General features: G+C 57.8%; 2 protein-coding genes across 2 annotated transcripts; both read left to right on the forward strand.

Annotated features, from left to right (window-relative positions):
* The first annotated feature begins 1,357 nt into the window (after window positions 1-1,357).
* Window positions 1,358-8,497, forward strand: LOC123630839. Its single transcript, XM_045540888.1, has 2 exons — window positions 1,358-1,567; window positions 6,360-8,497. Exon 2 carries the CDS (start codon window positions 6,392-6,394, stop codon window positions 7,265-7,267), a length of 876 nt encoding a protein of 291 aa, XP_045396844.1. The 5' UTR covers window positions 1,358-1,567; window positions 6,360-6,391; the 3' UTR covers window positions 7,268-8,497.
* Window positions 8,498-11,595: 3,098 nt separating this feature from the next.
* On the forward strand, window positions 11,596-14,603 carry LOC123630841 (collagen alpha-1(III) chain-like). The gene is made up of 3 exons (XM_045540889.1): window positions 11,596-12,120; window positions 12,204-12,475; window positions 14,071-14,603. Exons 1-3 carry the CDS (start codon window positions 11,914-11,916, stop codon window positions 14,258-14,260), a joined length of 669 nt encoding a protein of 222 aa, XP_045396845.1. The 5' UTR covers window positions 11,596-11,913; the 3' UTR covers window positions 14,261-14,603.
* The last annotated feature ends 1,416 nt before the right edge of the window (window positions 14,604-16,019 follow it).

The raw sequence follows: 16,019 nt of genomic DNA on the forward strand, positions 1-16,019 counted from the left end.
GGGGGCCCGGCCCTGCCAGCCGCGCGCTGCGGGCTGCGGGCTGCGCCTGCGGCTCCGTTTCCAGGTTTGGGCGAGGTCTCTCCCCCAAGGGCCGCCCTTTGGGTTTCGTCCGTTCTCTCTGAGGAACCGACGCGAGCGCAGCTCGGAATTCAGGCAGGCGGGCACTGAGGCGGCCGAGCGCCCGCGCGGGGACACGGGAATGCGGGCCCCTCCCCCACTTGGCGGGTCTGGCGGTCGCGAGGGTGGCGCGAGGGGCGGGCGGGGATGCCGGGGTCTCCGGGTGCCGGTTGGCGGGGCGGGGACCCGGGCTCCGGAGCCCTGACTGTCGCCCGAGGCGCCCGGCGCGTCCCGCCCGCGGGTCCCGCCGCGGAGCTCGCCGGGCTCGGAGCGAAAGTCCCGCCGCCGCGTCGGAGGAGCGCGGGCGACTCCCGCAGGTGGTTTCACCGGCTGTGGCTGCGGGTTGTGACTTTGGTCCGGGGTGTGGTGGGTAGCGGCTGGCTCTGCCACTTTAACAGCTGAAAAAGCGCCCCAATCCACTGACTTAAATATGTGCAAGAAACAGTGTTGAGATTCCTTATTACCTCGCAATTATTTTAAATGATGAGGCTTCGTAGAGGAATTCGGTGGTGGTGTGCAGCTTACAAAATTTAAACGTTAAAGGGCTTGGAATACAGTAGATGCTCCTTAAAATATTTGTTGAACGAATGAATCTGGAAACTTCAGACAATGCGGGTCTCACATCTAGTAAAATTTAGGCACATACCCTTTTGCCTAAGATTAAGGAAAAAACGGCAAAAACCATGTAGTTTTTTTTATATGTTTGTTTTTGATTTTTACCCAATATATGCATACTTTGGAAAATCAGTTGTTACTCTCAGTACTACTAACATAGAAAATAATTTTGAAATGTGAATTTTTTATTTTGAGAAAAGTTGGTATACATTATCTATTTCTTAAAAACAGGCTTTATTTCTCATTTATATCTCACGTCACCCCCCCCCATGAGCACCGAGGGCTGCAGGGCCGGTGGGGGCCGGCAGGGGGTGGAGCGCCGCCTGCCGGCCTGGCCTCAGACCCGAAGCCAGTGCGGGTGCGACCTCCTTGTCCTCACTCAGACCTGAGGCCCCGAGGGTGAGTTCAACCTTCCTGTCCGAGCCCCATGGGCACCGCCTTGCTGTCCGCAGCCGCCTGCCGAGGGCCGACCGGTCCTCAGAGACCCGGAGGGGCTCCGTGTGGACATTTGGAAATGGGGAACCCACAGTTTCCACCACACTGGGGTCCCCCACGCCCAGGACGTGGTGGCAACGGGTGTGACGTCCACGCGGTGGCCTCTCCACCCTAGTGGGGTATCAGACTCTGAGCTGGACGTGGGTCTGGCTCAGCCTCTGTGAGGGAGTTCGTTGTCATCTCTGTTTCACTGGCAGGGTGTGCAGGCGGTTGTTCACAAACGTAGTTTCCTTACGGGAATTTCCTCCTTCCAGGGAACGTGCCATCGCAGCACAAAGTCCTCTGTGTCCTGCCTTCAGAGTCTCCAGAGTCATTGCTGTGTGAGGTCTGCTACTTCACGGTAAGTACTCCCGTGTGTTTTACCATGTGTTTTGCAGCAGCCACATGCTCCCAGGTCATCACCGTTAACCCCAAATCAGGAAATACACCTTTCTCCCTGACAGTCCAATCCACCAGGCCCGCTTCACCGCCTTCCCCAACTGGGAGAAAAATGTGTCTTTCCCTTCGGTTCCAGTTTTCTTTTTCTGGAACTGTTTCTGAGACTATCCCTCAGTTTCCCAGCCTTGGCAGATCTAAAGAGCAGAGATGACTCCAGGGTGGGTGTGGGCAGGGCTTCCTCCTGAGCAGCACAGGACTGGCCATGGCCTGCAGACCCTGAGCCGTCCTGCCTGCTACCCTCTCCCATGCAGTCTACCCCAGCTCTCGGCAGTCTACTCTGCTTTCATGTTTAGGTGCACAGCAGGCTTTTGGTGTCTCAGGGCTTTTATTCGGGTTCCGTCAACCTGTCCACACAGTAAACACCCTTAGCAAATTTTCTAAGGCTTTGCCCAGCTAGACCCTTAAAGTCACAGCAGTTTGTAATATCTAACAGTAGAAAAAGTGGGTGATGTGATTTTTCAAAAAACAAAAAAATTTCTTTTTTTCTTTCTTTTTTTTTTTTTTTAAGACCGAGTCTTGCTCTGTTGCCTGGGCTAGGGTGCCGTGGCACCAGCCTAGCTCACAGCAACCTCAAACTCCTGGGCTCAAGCTGTCCTTCTGCCTCAGCCTCCCAAGTATCTGGGACTACAGGCATGTGCCACCATGCCTGGCTCATTTTTTCTATATGTTTTTAGTTGTCCAGCTAGTCTCTTTCTATTTTTAGTAGAGATGGGGTCTCGCTCTTGCTTAGGGTGGTCTCTAACTCCTGAGCTCAAACGATCCACCCGCCTCGGCCTCCCAGAGTGCTAAGATTACAGGCGTGAGCCACCGCACCTGGCCCCCCAAAAATATATATATTGTTTGATAGATCATATGTAAGAATCACCTTTGATTTATATATAAATCAAGGAAATATAGCTAAACAGAGTTCATAATTGGGATAACCAGTAAAGAAAAGTCTCACTGCCAAATGAAAGGCAAATGGCCCGATTGACCATGGAAATTTCATAAGAATTTACTGAGCCACATGTTACCTTGCTGTAATTCTCTAGTTGTGTGTGTGCGCATGTGTGTGCACACCAGTTTCAAGGTATCTCAGGTTTGCACACTTATGTTTACATCACCAGTCGATATAGTTAAGTGATAAAATCCTAGTCCATATTATGACAATGTATATAAATATTTGAAAGCACCTTTTAAAATTTCACCATTTTGACCACTTGTGAATATATAATTCAATGGAGTGTCGTATATTGGCCATGTTGTGGTACTATCGATTTATTAATAGCTCCAGATTTTTTTTTTTTTTTTTACTTCCAAAGGAAACTCAGCACCCATTAAAAAGTCACTTCCCTTTCCCTGTCCCCCAAGCCCCTGGCAAGTACTAATCTATTTTTCATCGCCGTGGATTTGCCTGCTCTGGACATTTCATACTAATGGACTCATATAATATGTGGCCTTTTGTGTCTGATTTCCTTCGCTTAGGACGTTTTCGAGGTTCATCCAGGTTGTGATATACATGAGCATTTCATTCCTTTTTTCTGTATGATTAAATACATACAGCATTCAGCATTCTTAAGTGCACACTTCAGTGGCATGAACCACATGCACATTGTTGTGTAACCATCAGCACCATCCATCTCCTGAATTTCTTTCATCTTCCCCAAGTGGAACCCTGTACTCGTTAAACACCCACTTCATATTTTCTCTTCCCGCAGCCCCTGGAAACTACTCCAGGTACCTCATAACTAGAGCATACTCTATTTGTCCTTGTGTGCCTGGGTGGTTTCACTTAGCACGATGTTGTTACGTATGTCAGAATTTCCTCATTTTTAAGGCTGTATTATATTTCATTGTGTGGATGGACCACATTTTATTTATCTACTCATCTGTCAGTGGACACTTGTGTTGCTTCCACCTTTTGGCACAGTGAATAATGCTGCCATGAATGTGGGTATTCAAGTCCCTGTTTTCGGTTCTTTTCAGTATATACCCAGGAGTGGAATCACTGTGATATGGAATCAGTGAATGGATTCCATCACATGGAATCAGTGAATTCCATGCTTAATTTTTGAGGTACTGCCATATTGTGTGCCATAACAGCGGCTCCATTTTACTTTCTCTTTCCTTTTTATGCTGAATAATATATCAGGTTATGATATACCTAATTTTGCTTATCCATCCATCTGTTAATGGGCATTTGGGTTGTTTGCACCTTTTGGCTATTGTGAACAGGGCTGTTATAAATGTTCATGTACAAGTTGTTATTTGAACACTTGTTTTCTAATCTTTGGAGTATATACCTTGGAATGGAATTGTTGAGCTATGGTAATGATACATGTAAATTTTTGAGGGAACATTCAACTATTTTACACACAGCCTGTACCATTTCGTATTTCTACAAAGAGTGTTTAAGGGTATCCAGTTTTTTTGCATCCTTGCCAACACATATCTTTAATGTTTTTTAACAGTAGCCTTTCTAGCGTGTGTGAGGGGGTATGTCATTGTGGTTGGAATTTGAATTTCCATAATAACTAATGTGTAGTATCTTCTTATGTGCTTGTTGGACAATTGCTTGTCGCGCGCGTGTGTGTGTGTGTGTGTGTGTGTGTGTGTGTGTGTGTGTGTGTGTGTTGTCTGTGTGTATTTTAAGCTCTTTATCCATGTTGTTATTTGGTTATTTGTCTTTTTCCTATTCAGTCTTAAAAGCTACTTATATATTCTGGAATGCAGACCTTCATCGGATATATAATGTGCCTCTTTGGGTTGTCATCTTAGTTTTTTGGTGGTGTCTTTCGATTTCCAAAAGTTTTTATTTTTGAGGAAATTTTCTTTACTGGCTATGCTTATGGTGTCAGATCTAAGAAACCATTCTTACACCCAATGTTATGAAGGTTTTTCTCCATGTCTTCTTCTAGGGTTTATGTTTTTACCTCTTACCTTTAGGCCTGTGGACCATTTGGAGTTCAGTTTTTCTGTGTGGTATGATGTCAGGGTACAGTTTCATTCCTGTGCATGTGGATAGTTGTCTGACATCACTTGTGGAATTTAGGGACCTGTGGTGGGGTGGGCAGGGACAGCCGGGTCCCTGACACAGGCCATCAGGGTCCTGGGCAACGGTAATCTCATGGAACCCCTTTCCCTGGGGCCACGACCCCCTGTCCTGCCCCCTCCAACCCGGGGCCACGAGAAGGGCCTGGCTCAAGCTGGAGCAGAGAGCTCGCCAGCGCCCAAGTCCCGCTGCTTCGGTGAGGGCCGTCCGTGCCGGGTTCTGGCCAGCCCCACCTCTTCCTGCAGGGCAGAAAGGCCGAGGCCCCACCTCTACCTGCGCCTGTCTGCAGCCCTGTCACTAGGCCCTTTCTGGGGAGGCTCCTGGGGGCCTCCACCCTCCCCTGCCCGACTGCCCGTGCCCTGGCTCTGAGGGAACGAGTGCTGTCCCCAGGAGGCTGGGGTCTCCCCAGGAGCCGGCTGGCCCACAGCTCTGTGGTGACAGCAGTGACAGCTGCCACTCAGGTCAGTGTCCAGGATGGGCACTAGCCAGTGACACAGGGAGCCAGGAGACCTCACCACACCCAGAACACCCTACCACATTCCCAGAGGGCACAGTGGTGACAGAAGCAGGGCCAGAGGACGGGGACATCTGGCCGATGGCCCAGCCCCCTGGAAAAGCCAAGGCACGGGAACACGCTCACATCTGCATACACATGCACACGCAGCACAGGAAAGGCGGGGGGCTGGAGAGGAAAGAGACGATGAGGTTACAGTGACATACAACTAAACACAAAGCACTGACCACAAGTGGACACAGCCAGAAGTGAGCTGAAACACAGCTGTTTCCACAACGGCTGACAGGGACAGGGCGATCACAGGGTCGTGGTGGGCGGGACAATGTCCTTGAGCTTCAAGGATGCATGGCAGGATGTGAAGTGTGGTCTGGGGGTACCTCAACGCACGTCCCAATGTCCAAGAGGAAATATGTGCAAGTGCATGACACAGGACATGAGCACACATCATAGGAACACGTGTGCACACACAGCAAGGACCACACATGCACACAGTGCAGGAACACATGTGCACACACATGCACGGCACAGGAACATGCACACGTGTGCACACAGATGGAGCAAATGGCACAATGTCACAAGTGCTGAGTCTACAGGTGGTGGTTTGCTGCCACCTCTTTGGTGCTTTTTGTTCTATTTTTCAACTTTTCTATGTATGTGAAAATTGCCCAAGTCAGAAGTGGAGAGTAGTGCAGAGGGGCTGGAGGCAGAGGGGCCGGGTGAGCTCCTGGCCACACGGAGGGATGGGCCTCCACAGCCTGGGGACACAGACACCTGCCCGCAGACTCAGCCCCCCCTGCCCACTGGAGCCACCTGCCCCCAGCCACGTGCCAGCACTGTCCTCGCTCACGGGAGGCTCGTGACGTGCAGTGACAGCTTCTGACAGGGAGAGCAGCGTTCACCCCAATCTGCTCCAAGGCCAGACACCCATCACAGGCCCAGGAGGTGGCAAAGGTGGGGACTGAGACTCAGGATGTGGCATCAAGGAGTCCAGAGACACCCTAGGAACTACGTTCTCCCCCGAACCTGCCCCAGACATGGCGAGGTCTGGTGCAATCCCTGGGCCCTGTGTTCTGAGAAGAGCAGGTGTCTCGAAGCACAACCACGTCCCATGTCCTCACTGCCCGTTAAAGCACAGAATCCACCCCCCAGATTTGGATCCGCGGACCTCTTGGGAAGTCTGCATGGCCATCCCTCCCCGAGCGTGGACCCTGGGCCCTGGAAGGGAAGCTGCCTGGCCAGGACAAAGCCCACGTGGCACTTACTTGATCTTGCTGAAGACGATGTCTGCATCGGTGACAATCACGTTCTTCCCGTCAATCACCTGGCAGTCCTTGCACAGCTTTGACCAGTTCTTGCCGTGCATCTTCTTCCCCGTGGCCCGAGTGTCCCCGTGTACTGCAAAGCACCAGAAGGCCTCCTGCAGGGCACTGAGCGCGGTGGGGGGGGGTGTGGCACCTGCCCCCTCACTGGCACCTTTGGACTCCAGTGACAGCCGCTTGGCTGCCTTGTCCTTGGCAGGGTCCCCCGGGGACTTAGGGGGTGTCCTGTTGGCCGCTTTGGCGGGTTTGGCCTTGCTGTCGGCCATGTGGCTGTGGGAGGAAGGAGAGCAGAAAGGCGTCATTCTGCTTCTCACAGGGCCCCAGCATCGCGGGCTGGCCCGGGGACAGGACAGGACACGCACTGCACGTGCCATGGCAGGCTCAGGATACGCCCAGAGTCCAGAGATGGGCAGGCCCTCCTCGGAGACAGCAGGGCCAAGAGAGGCTGGGAGGCACTGCTGCCCTCCTGGCACCCGGACCCTGCCCGCTGCCAACCTGGTGGGTCAAGGACCCCACCCCCCCAATCAGTTAAAACCATCAGCAAGAGCAGAGCCCAGGTGGGAGCCAAGCTGGGCACCCTGGGGGGCTCCAGGCCAGGGAGGCTCAGGGTCTGACCTGGCACAGCAGACCCTGCCTGAGCCCCCAGCCACAGCTGCACGGCTCCCTCCCTGGGCCACTCCCCCCTGCAGCTCTGGGGCCGCCATCCCTGGGAAGGGCTCAGAGCAGCCTCAGTGCTGAGCCTTCTGGCCACAGGATTGAGTCTTGCCCAGGGGAGGGTGAGCGGTGACCCTCAGGATGTCCAAGGAGGACCTGCCCCAAAGCCCAGAGCCCAACCAGCGTGCAATGGCCCCTCAGGGCCAGGGAGGTTGTGGGGGCTCCAGGTGGGGAGCGCAGCCATGCTCGTGGACTTTCAAGATGCCCGGCCCCAGGGCAGGAGGCCAGGCCCCCTGAGGTGGAGGCTGAGGAGGTGCAGGGCCACCCCAGGCAGGGCTCTGGGGCACAGGGCCACGCCAGGCACTCTGGGTCCTCAGCCATGGCTTGTGCGCCTGCCACAAACACTGACACGGGGCCAGGTGGGACAGGCAGTGGGTTGCTGAGGCCACTTCCCCCCCAGCGCCAGCTCTGTGCCAGGGCGGGACCCCAGGGAGTGACCCAGCCTGCGGGTCACCTAGAGGGGTTACAGCTGCCTGCCTGGGGAGCCAAAGCCCAGAGGCCCAGCGGCAGCAGAGACCCTCAGAATCCAGACAGACACAGCCCTGGCTGGAGGGTCAGTGCCAAGAGCAGCATGCTGATGTCATGACTCTGAAGTTCACGAATCCCCTTCAAATCTGGGGCTCTCAATTCCAGTTATGGCCAAGGTATGGCGGGTGGTTCCTGAGTGTGGCTCCAGCTGAACTCAAGATCCTACAAATGTCCCAAAACAGCCAGAAAAACCCAGACGAAGCTCACCGGGCTGAGGCTCTCGGGAACCACACAGAAAGCGCAGCTGCCCCAAGGAGGCTGTTCCTGGCGGCACCAGGACCCCACAGAGGGCTCAGGGCTGGGGCAGGAGCGGGGAGGCCGGAGGGAAGAGCAGAAAGTTAAATCAGAGCCTCAAGGGCATCGGCCTGAAATGTGAAGCCCGAGGCCCCCCTGGTCCAGGAGGGGTGAGGAAAGGCCACGGGGTGTTGCCGACACCATTTCTTTGTCTGAAATAGGAGCTTCCCACAGGGCCGGCCGTGGGTTTGCCACGGGCATCTCTGCAGCACGCAGACACCTAAGAAGGAAAAGCTGTTAAGAAATTACTGGAAGCCGTAGTGGGTTCAGTGAGAACACGTGAACTTCTTGTGGGTGTGTTACACTTGGTCAAAGAGAAAGAAACCTTTTATGATGCTTCAGACTTGGTGCGAGTTCTATGGTCTAAGAAACACCCTATCAGGAGAAAATGGGCTGGAAGAAAATGTCCGTGAGGGATTCGAGATGCGCCGTCCCTGCTGCCGGATTGGCGCCATTTCTCCCGAGCATTCCTCTGTTTCCCAGACGTCCTCAGCCTGCCGTGGTGGAGGTCGGAACGCATCGCGCACTGACGCCGGGACAGCGCAGCGGAACCCGGGAGGGGACGCGGGAGGGGCCGGGGCCGCAGCAGCCTCGCGGGGCGGCCCTGGGCGGCCCTGGGCGCTCACGCAGGATGCCTGATCCCACGCGGAGACCGGCCTTCGGGGCCAAGCAAGACTGAGGACTGAGCACAAGTCCTGCCCTCCTGAGGACGGCCTTCTGGCGGGAGCACAGGTGCGAACACACAGGTAAGCGATGCGATCCCAGGCGGGAAGCGGTGCCGGGAGGAGCCATCGCAGCAGGTAGGGGGACCGCGCGCGGCAGAGGCGGCGGGACCAGCGTGGTCCGGGCGGGCGCGCGAGAACGTTCCGGCGCAGCGTGGGACGCAGCCCTCCTGCCAGGCGGGCGCCTGATGCCGGTTCACCGGCTGTGGTCTGCGGACACTGGGTCGCGTGCCCGGGCGCCGAGGACAACAGGCCCGCGCTGTAAACGTCCTGAGCAAAAATGCTCCCCCGGGAACTTCCCCACGCGCAGCTGCTGCCCTCGGGTGTGGGAAGCGGCCGCCCGCAGAGGCCGGAGGCCGGGCGAGCACCGGCATTCCGGGAAGGTGAGGCCGTGAACGACGCCGAGGAGGGAGTGGACGCAGGAGCCACGCGGCCACCTGGAGAGGGACAGCGGGGCAGCCAGACCAGAAGGCGGCCTGGGAGGAAAGTCCGGGAAAAACGAGCGTTGATGTCGGGGCAGCCGAGGAGGCTCCGGAGCGTGGAAAAGCGGAGCCTGTTTCAACTCCACCCCGGCGTCAGCTGGCCGGAGCTGGGAGCCTGGAGCCAGGGTCTGCGCGCGCGTTCCCGGAGCGCGGCGCAGCGCAGGGCCCCGCGGCTGAGAGCCGGTTCTCGGGAGACTCCTGCCGGCGCCAGCAGCCTTCCCTGCAGCCCAGCGGCCCCTGGGATGAAGGACAGGTGGGGGGGCGGTGCGGAGGGCCCGCAGCCCTCAGGGACCGTGGAAGAGACGCCAGGACACGGCACAGAAGCAGGTGGCTCACACATGCACCCGAGCTCTGTTCTAGGTTTTTGTTGTGTTTTGACCTGAACATGTATTAGCGTAACAAAATATTAAAAAGGCTTTTTAAAATAAAACTAACAGAATGAGTTAGGCCCTGCGTGCCACTGCGGGAGGCTGAGCCAGGCTGTGGCTTGTTCCGCGGAGCCACACGTGCCTTCCGGCCGGGGAGGGCAGGAGGAGACAGGGCGGCAGCTGTCGGGAAGGGGATCCTGTCCGTACTCTGCAGCCGGGGGTGCCGGCGGGCACAGGCGAGGCTGAGGACAAGGGCGCGACGCTGTGTGCCCTTCTCTGTTGTTTGAATTGCCTCATTAAATCCATGTGCTATTTCCATAATGACAGTAATAAGACTAAATTTAATTTAAAAAGAAATCTAAGGTGCAAGCAGAGATTTATCGGACTGCGGAGGCGTCCAGACCAACAGTGAGCCTGGAGGCCTGTAGCCTTTCCCGCTGAGCACGGCCCAGGCCCCGCTCTGCCCTCCCCAGTGCTGCACTGCCCGGCGTCTCGCCCTTCCCGGCACAGGCCTGCTCCCTCCGCCTTCCTGCCCCCCTCTAGTTTCTGCGGGGACTGGATATGAACCCTGGGCAGCAGAACTCCATGCCCTTTCACACCTGTACTGCTCTAATCTTCCACCATTAGGGAATATAAATAGTAAAAGGAGCTCTGGAAGACAAACTGACCCCCAGAGTGCAGCAATAAAGGGAAGACATCCCAGGTGGGCACCCTGCACTCCCAGGTGCACTCTCTGCATCAAGGTGTGCTCCAGTACCCCCATGTGAGCACCCTGCAACCCTAGTTGGGTATCCTGCATCCCAGGTGAGTGCCCTGCATTCCCAGGTGAGCTCCTGCACCTGTAGCTGGGCATCCTGAACCTCTCTTCTGATGGCCTGTACCTCTGGGGGTCTCCTGCAAGAGGGACGTGCCTGTGTCCCATCCCCTGGCCTTGAGTCCCCTGCTCTGACCAGCAGCCCACCCAGCAGGAGATGCTCCTTGTGTGCCAGAGCCCAGGGAAGCCCGAGTGCGGCTGGTGGAGTCTTGCAGGATCTGTGGGCCCAGGCTGTCCTGAAGGTGAGAGCAGGGAGGTGACAAATCCGTCCCCTGAGTGCCTGACAGACTGTGTTACCAGATTTGCGTTTCAAAGGAGGGGTTGGAAAGGCAAGACCAGGGCAGAAGCTGCAATTACAGACCTCAGAGTGGAGGCTGGGGCAGCTTCACGCCCAGAGAGGCAGCTGCCCTGGGGGACCAAGTGCCCTCCCGCAGTGCCACAGGTCTGGACACTGCTGCCCTTGTCCCCACTGGGCTCAGACACCTGAACCGGCCTTGCCCACCAGCTCACGGGCCTTCCCTGCTCAGAATAGGCCCCATGGAACCCACTTCCCAAAATGCATCTCCCTGGACCTTCCTGGCCACTCACCTGCCTGAAACAAAACCTGTAGAAATGTGATCCAAGACGTCACAGGCAGAGGGACGGCTGCCACGGCAGCCTCAGAGCAGAGACACCAACAGAAGGACTAGAAATTGGGGTGCCAGTGAGGTGACAGCAACCTGGGCAGGGAGCCTGTGAGCAGGGTCAGGTCCTGTCACTTGGACCAGGTCCCTGTCACTAGGACCAGGGGCCTGTCACTAGGATGAGGGACCTGTCACTAGGACCAGGTTCTTGTCATTAGGTCTGGGTTCCTGTCCCTAGGACCAGAGGCCTGTCACCAGGACCAGGTTCCTGTCACTAGGACCAGGTCCCTGTCAGTAGGACCACGTTTCTGTCCCTAGGGCCTTGTTCCTGTCCCTAGGACCAGGTTCCTGTCACTAGGACAAAGTCTTGTCACCAGGACCAGGGGCCTGTCAGTAGGACCAGGTTGTCCCATGGGGAGAACCCATCCCTGCGGATGAAGACACTCTGTGACCTTGGCATCATGACCTTTACCCCTAAATCTTCATAACTCAGGTTCTCAGCTCGCCCTGCATGTCTCTGCCTGGCAGCAACCAGCACCCTGTGTGTGGGTGCCCTGGCCTGGGCCCCTCTCACTGACCTCTTCCGTCTATGGGCAAAGCGTCAAGCACCTCGAGTGCGCCGTAGCCCAGGGAGCTGTGCAGGACGAGCTGTGTTGCCAGACCATTGAGAAACGGCTGGGCGGCTGCTGTGCTTGGCAGGAGCTTGTGTCTCCCGGCTGGTGACAGCCCCAGGCCCTGCAGGTGGGCAGGGCTTCCTAAAGCCCGTCTTCCTGAGCCACTGCTGGGCACCCTGCCCCGGGGGCTGCCGGCTCCTATGCCCATCCGTGGTTCTCCGCGCAATGCTCCAGCCTCCGCAGGGCTGGCTTGGGGGCTGTGGTGCCGCCGGGACCCTTCCAATCTCTATCCCAAGCCCTGTCCAGGGTAGTGCCCTCCACCTGGAGGGGCAGCCTGCGGCCCTCCTGGAGTCCCTGGACCCTTCCTGGGCCACCCCACATCGTGTCCTCACCTCGGAGCACACCTTGAGCCTGTGTGCTCACCATGACCAGGTGAGGCCGCAGACTGAGGGAGCACCTGCTGAGACAGACCCCACTCCTGGGCAGGCAACACTGGCGTCTTGCCACCGCTGCAGGCAGGGACGGCTCGTGCATCCTGGAGACGGAGGCGTCCCGAGGATCGGACGAGGCCTGGCTCTGCACAGCCCGTGGGTTCGCCCAGGCCTTGGGGTCAGCGCCCCTCGAGCCACCGCCCTCGGACTCAGAGCCGAGTGAAGGACATGCCTGTGGAGGCCCTGCGCCTGGCAGGACGTGACTGGACCCTCAGAGGCAGCCTGTCCAGCCCAGAGTGGACAGAAGGAAAAGGAGGAAAGGGAAGGAGCTCCGGCTCCTCCGGGTCTCCACGGAGGCAAGTCCTGCCAGGGCCCCAGACAGCCTCTCCAGAACATGCCCTGGGCTCCATGATGGCCTGGTCCCTGGAAGCTGACAGGGGGCGGGGGAGAGGAGACGGGGACAGGAGGGGAACAGCCCCCAGCTAAGTGCAAAGCCAGCTGCAGCACCCGAGAGGGAGGCCGGGCCCCGGGGCAAGGGGAGGCACCTGCCTGCCACGCTTGGGCCACGGCTGCTCGGGGCTCTCGAGACCCCTGGTGGTCACAGTGAGGCCTGGGGACAGTGAAATGGAAAGACCGCAGCAGTCTGGAGTCGGGGGAGGGAGGCTCCCTACTGCCCTTGGTGGGAGCAAGTGGCCGGCACCCCTGAAGCACTCACCTCCCTGTGCTGCGTCCCTGAGCCCAGCGCTTCCCGGGTCCCCAGGGCCCGAGTGAACAGGCCCAGGGGAACAAAGGCCGTTCAGAGGCTGTGGACGCCCCAGGCGGCACCAAGCTCCCACACTGGGCGTTCTCAGCTCTTCTGTCAGTCCAGTCGAGCGCAGGGGCCCTGGGGCGGTTGTCCGTGTTTCCAGTCACAGCAGGGCACTCCTCCGCCTCTCCTCGGACACTCCATGTGAGTGGCCACTTGTCGTGGCTGCGGCCGCTGCCCCAGACAGGGAGAGCTTCCCAGGCTGGCACAGAGCCGCACTGGCTGTCTGTGCCTCCCCCGCACACCCAGCAGGAGCCACGGAAGCTCGAGCCGCTGTGAGCCACAGCGCTGTCCCCGCACCCTGCGGGCACAGGCCACCCAGGGGCCAGGCACGGCCGGGCTGCTGAGCTCTAGCCCAGCCCAGGGGCCCGGCCTCAGGCTGCTCGCTGACCCAGAAGGTCGCTGGGACAAGGTCTCTGACCCCAGTGAGGCCCCAGCCCCGCGAGGGTGCTGGTTGTGCCTGCCCTTCGTTCAGGCAACCTGGAGGCTGGAAGGGAGGAAGCCCCGCAGGTCTCCTTCACTGTTCCCGAGGAAGTGAGAGGAAAAGGGCAGAGCTGGTGTCCTGAGCAGGTGTCCCCAGGACATCTGCACACTCCCAATGACAGCCCTCACCAGGGAGCACACCCTGCGACCCCACTGCTCGCCAGAACCAGGTGTGGCCTCGGACCCGCTTGGAGACCAGGGGTGGGCAGTGGACAGGACAGGACAGGCAGGAGAGGGGAGTCCGGGCAAGGAGCCTTCCAGTAAGGGAAACTGAGGAAGGCAGGAAGGCAGGGCCTGCGGCAGGGGTGGCTGGTGGGCATCTTCCACCCCCAGCCCCTGGGAAGGAGATATGGATGCGCAGGGCTTCCCTGGCCCACAGAGGCCTCCCGGCACCCAGCCGCCTGGCACCCTCAGTCTCCAGGGACCGCACTTGGGGCTGAGAACAGGCTCACATCAGGGGTGAGTGCTGGAGCCACCTGCACCCAGACCTAAGGTGAGAAAGCGAGGACAGCCTCTCCTTCTCAGGTTGTGGGGGCCGAGAGGAGACCCTGCCAGGTCACATGGCAATGCCCTGTCCCTGCGTGGGAGCATCAGGATGGGAAGGTGGAACATTCCAGCACTCGAGTCACCCGCCAAGGTTGTCCTCACTGGCCTGTTATCCAGCCCACAGATGCCCGGGCACCCGGGATGCCCAGGAGCACCAGTTGACATCACCAGGCGGCCACAGAGATGGGACCGAGCAGGGAGAGAGCGTGAAGACCTGTCTGCAGGTGGCACCGCGGCCCCAGGCCCCGCGCTCAGAGCCCCACAAAGGCAGCAGGGGACATCGGATGCTGAACCGGAGAAGGGGTGAGGTGCTGGCGTCCAACAGGCCCCGCCGCCTGCGAGGACCAGCACTGACGCCTCGGGAACTTGGGGGCAGCGGGGCCCCCCCAGAGGCCGGGCCTCGGCTTCCTCTCAGCCCCTCCGGGGTCGCTTCTGCAGCAGCCGCCCAGACTGACTCTAACTCTTGCTGTTCTGAGAAGTCCCCTCCAGAGTGCAGGCAAGGCACAGAGCAGGAGAGCGCGCGTGGGTGGGGTCACACCGGGCCAGTCCTGTGACTCAGTTTCTTTTTACGTCTGTTGTGGCTGGCTGCGCTTTCTTTGTGGCCCATGGAGCCCTGGGCACTTGCCTTTTAGTAAACCAGGTAGTGAAAAGATCGCCCTGGTTGTGTTCCTTTTACCATTTTAGTCAAAAGGTGACTAGTCCATTTTTCAAAATGACTACAAATGCTCTTGACATAAATTCAGTGATTTTATCAATAGAATCACAGCTAGAGGTGGCCTCGGCTTCGGGAGCAGAATTATTCCAGGACAGGCAGGCAGGCAGTCACCATCCAGGGAGCTATGCGAGTCCCCTGCCCAGAGGAGCACCAGGCCGGCTGTGCAGCACCACCTGGAAGCCTGGCCCCGCTCCCGGACAGGGCCCCAGTGCCACACCAGGAGCCAGCCAGCTCATGAAGACCATTCCTGACTGTCTGCGAATGGAAGTGATTTTAGATGGCAGGTGTGTCATTTCCTAACAGGCAGTCAGCTCAGTCTGCACTTAGAAAATCACTGAAAATAGTGGCATAGGGTCTTGCTCAGCCAGGAAAATTAGATCCTGGTTTGGGAATTAGTGGCCCTTCACCAGCCATGGCCACCTGACCAGTGCGCCCTTTGACCGTGCCCTGGGCTCTTGGTCCATTGACAAGACCTGGACAACTTCCACGGATTTACCTTCCAGTTTTTAAGGGCCGATTCACCATCAGTGAACGAACTTCTTCACAGAAGTTGTGTTTGGAAAACCAGGTGGCTTAAACAACAGGAGCTTCCTGTCTTCCGGCCAGCAGGCCAGACGTCCAGGGCCTTGTGCCCCCTGGAGGCTCCAGGGAAGGACCCTTCCTTGTCTCCAGCGTCTGGTGGCTCCTTGCATCCTGGGCTTGTGGCCGCCAGCTTCTCTGCTCTGTCCTCATGGGGCCTCCTCCTGGGGTGTCTGTTATAAGGACACTTGTCACTGGATTTAGGGGCCCCCATCTCAAGATCCTTAATTACTTCTACAAAGACCCTATTTTAAAATAAGTTCCCATTCTGAGGTTCCTGGTGGACACGAATTTGGGGGGGCGCTATCACAGCAGCTCTACCACCAGCACGAGCAGTTGCCAGGGGTGTTCACCAGAGGGCCAGGTCCCCAATGGCCCTGCTCCGCACCCTGCCCAGGGATCCTGTTCACAGCTGGGAGCTCAGAGGTCCCCGCAGGAGGCCGGCTCTCGAGGGTGCCCATTCCCCTGCCTTCTGCTCACGCCTGAGCTGGCTGGGCTGTGCCCACTCCCTGCCTGTCAGGTTCTGGACTCTGCGGCTGGCCTTGCACCTCCTGAGAGAGACAGAGACAAGAGAGGGAGGGAGACAGAGACAGAGACAGAGCAGGGGAGACAAAGAGGCGGAGATGGACACACATGCAGAGGAGGGAGGGGGCAAGTAGGAGGTGTGGCCACCTGGGCGGCACAGCGACACCACATAACATCTTGGGAGTGCCACCTGCCCTGGAGCTCCGTGGATGGAACTGACTCAGTTTTACCAAAGGATGGTCATGGA

Source organism: Lemur catta, chromosome 1 (assembly GCF_020740605.2).
Source record: "Lemur catta isolate mLemCat1 chromosome 1, mLemCat1.pri, whole genome shotgun sequence".
NCBI classification, from domain to species: domain Eukaryota; kingdom Metazoa; phylum Chordata; class Mammalia; order Primates; family Lemuridae; genus Lemur; species Lemur catta.

Excerpts from the sequence above, each read along its gene's own strand:
- LOC123630841 (XM_045540889.1), top strand. The coding sequence starts at position 11,914 with ATGCTCCAGCCTCCGCAGGGCTGGCTTGGGGGCTGTGGTGCCGCCGGG. Across the intron at positions 12,121-12,203 it reads TGTGTGCTCACCATGACCAG|GCAGGGACGGCTCGTGCATC; the intron begins GTGAGGCCGCAG and ends CCACCGCTGCAG. Across the intron at positions 12,476-14,070 it reads TCCTCCGGGTCTCCACGGAG|CCCACAGATGCCCGGGCACC; the intron begins GCAAGTCCTGCC and ends CCTGTTATCCAG.
- LOC123630839 (XM_045540888.1), top strand. The coding sequence starts at position 6,392 with ATGGCCATCCCTCCCCGAGCGTGGACCCTGGGCCCTGGAAGGGAAGCT.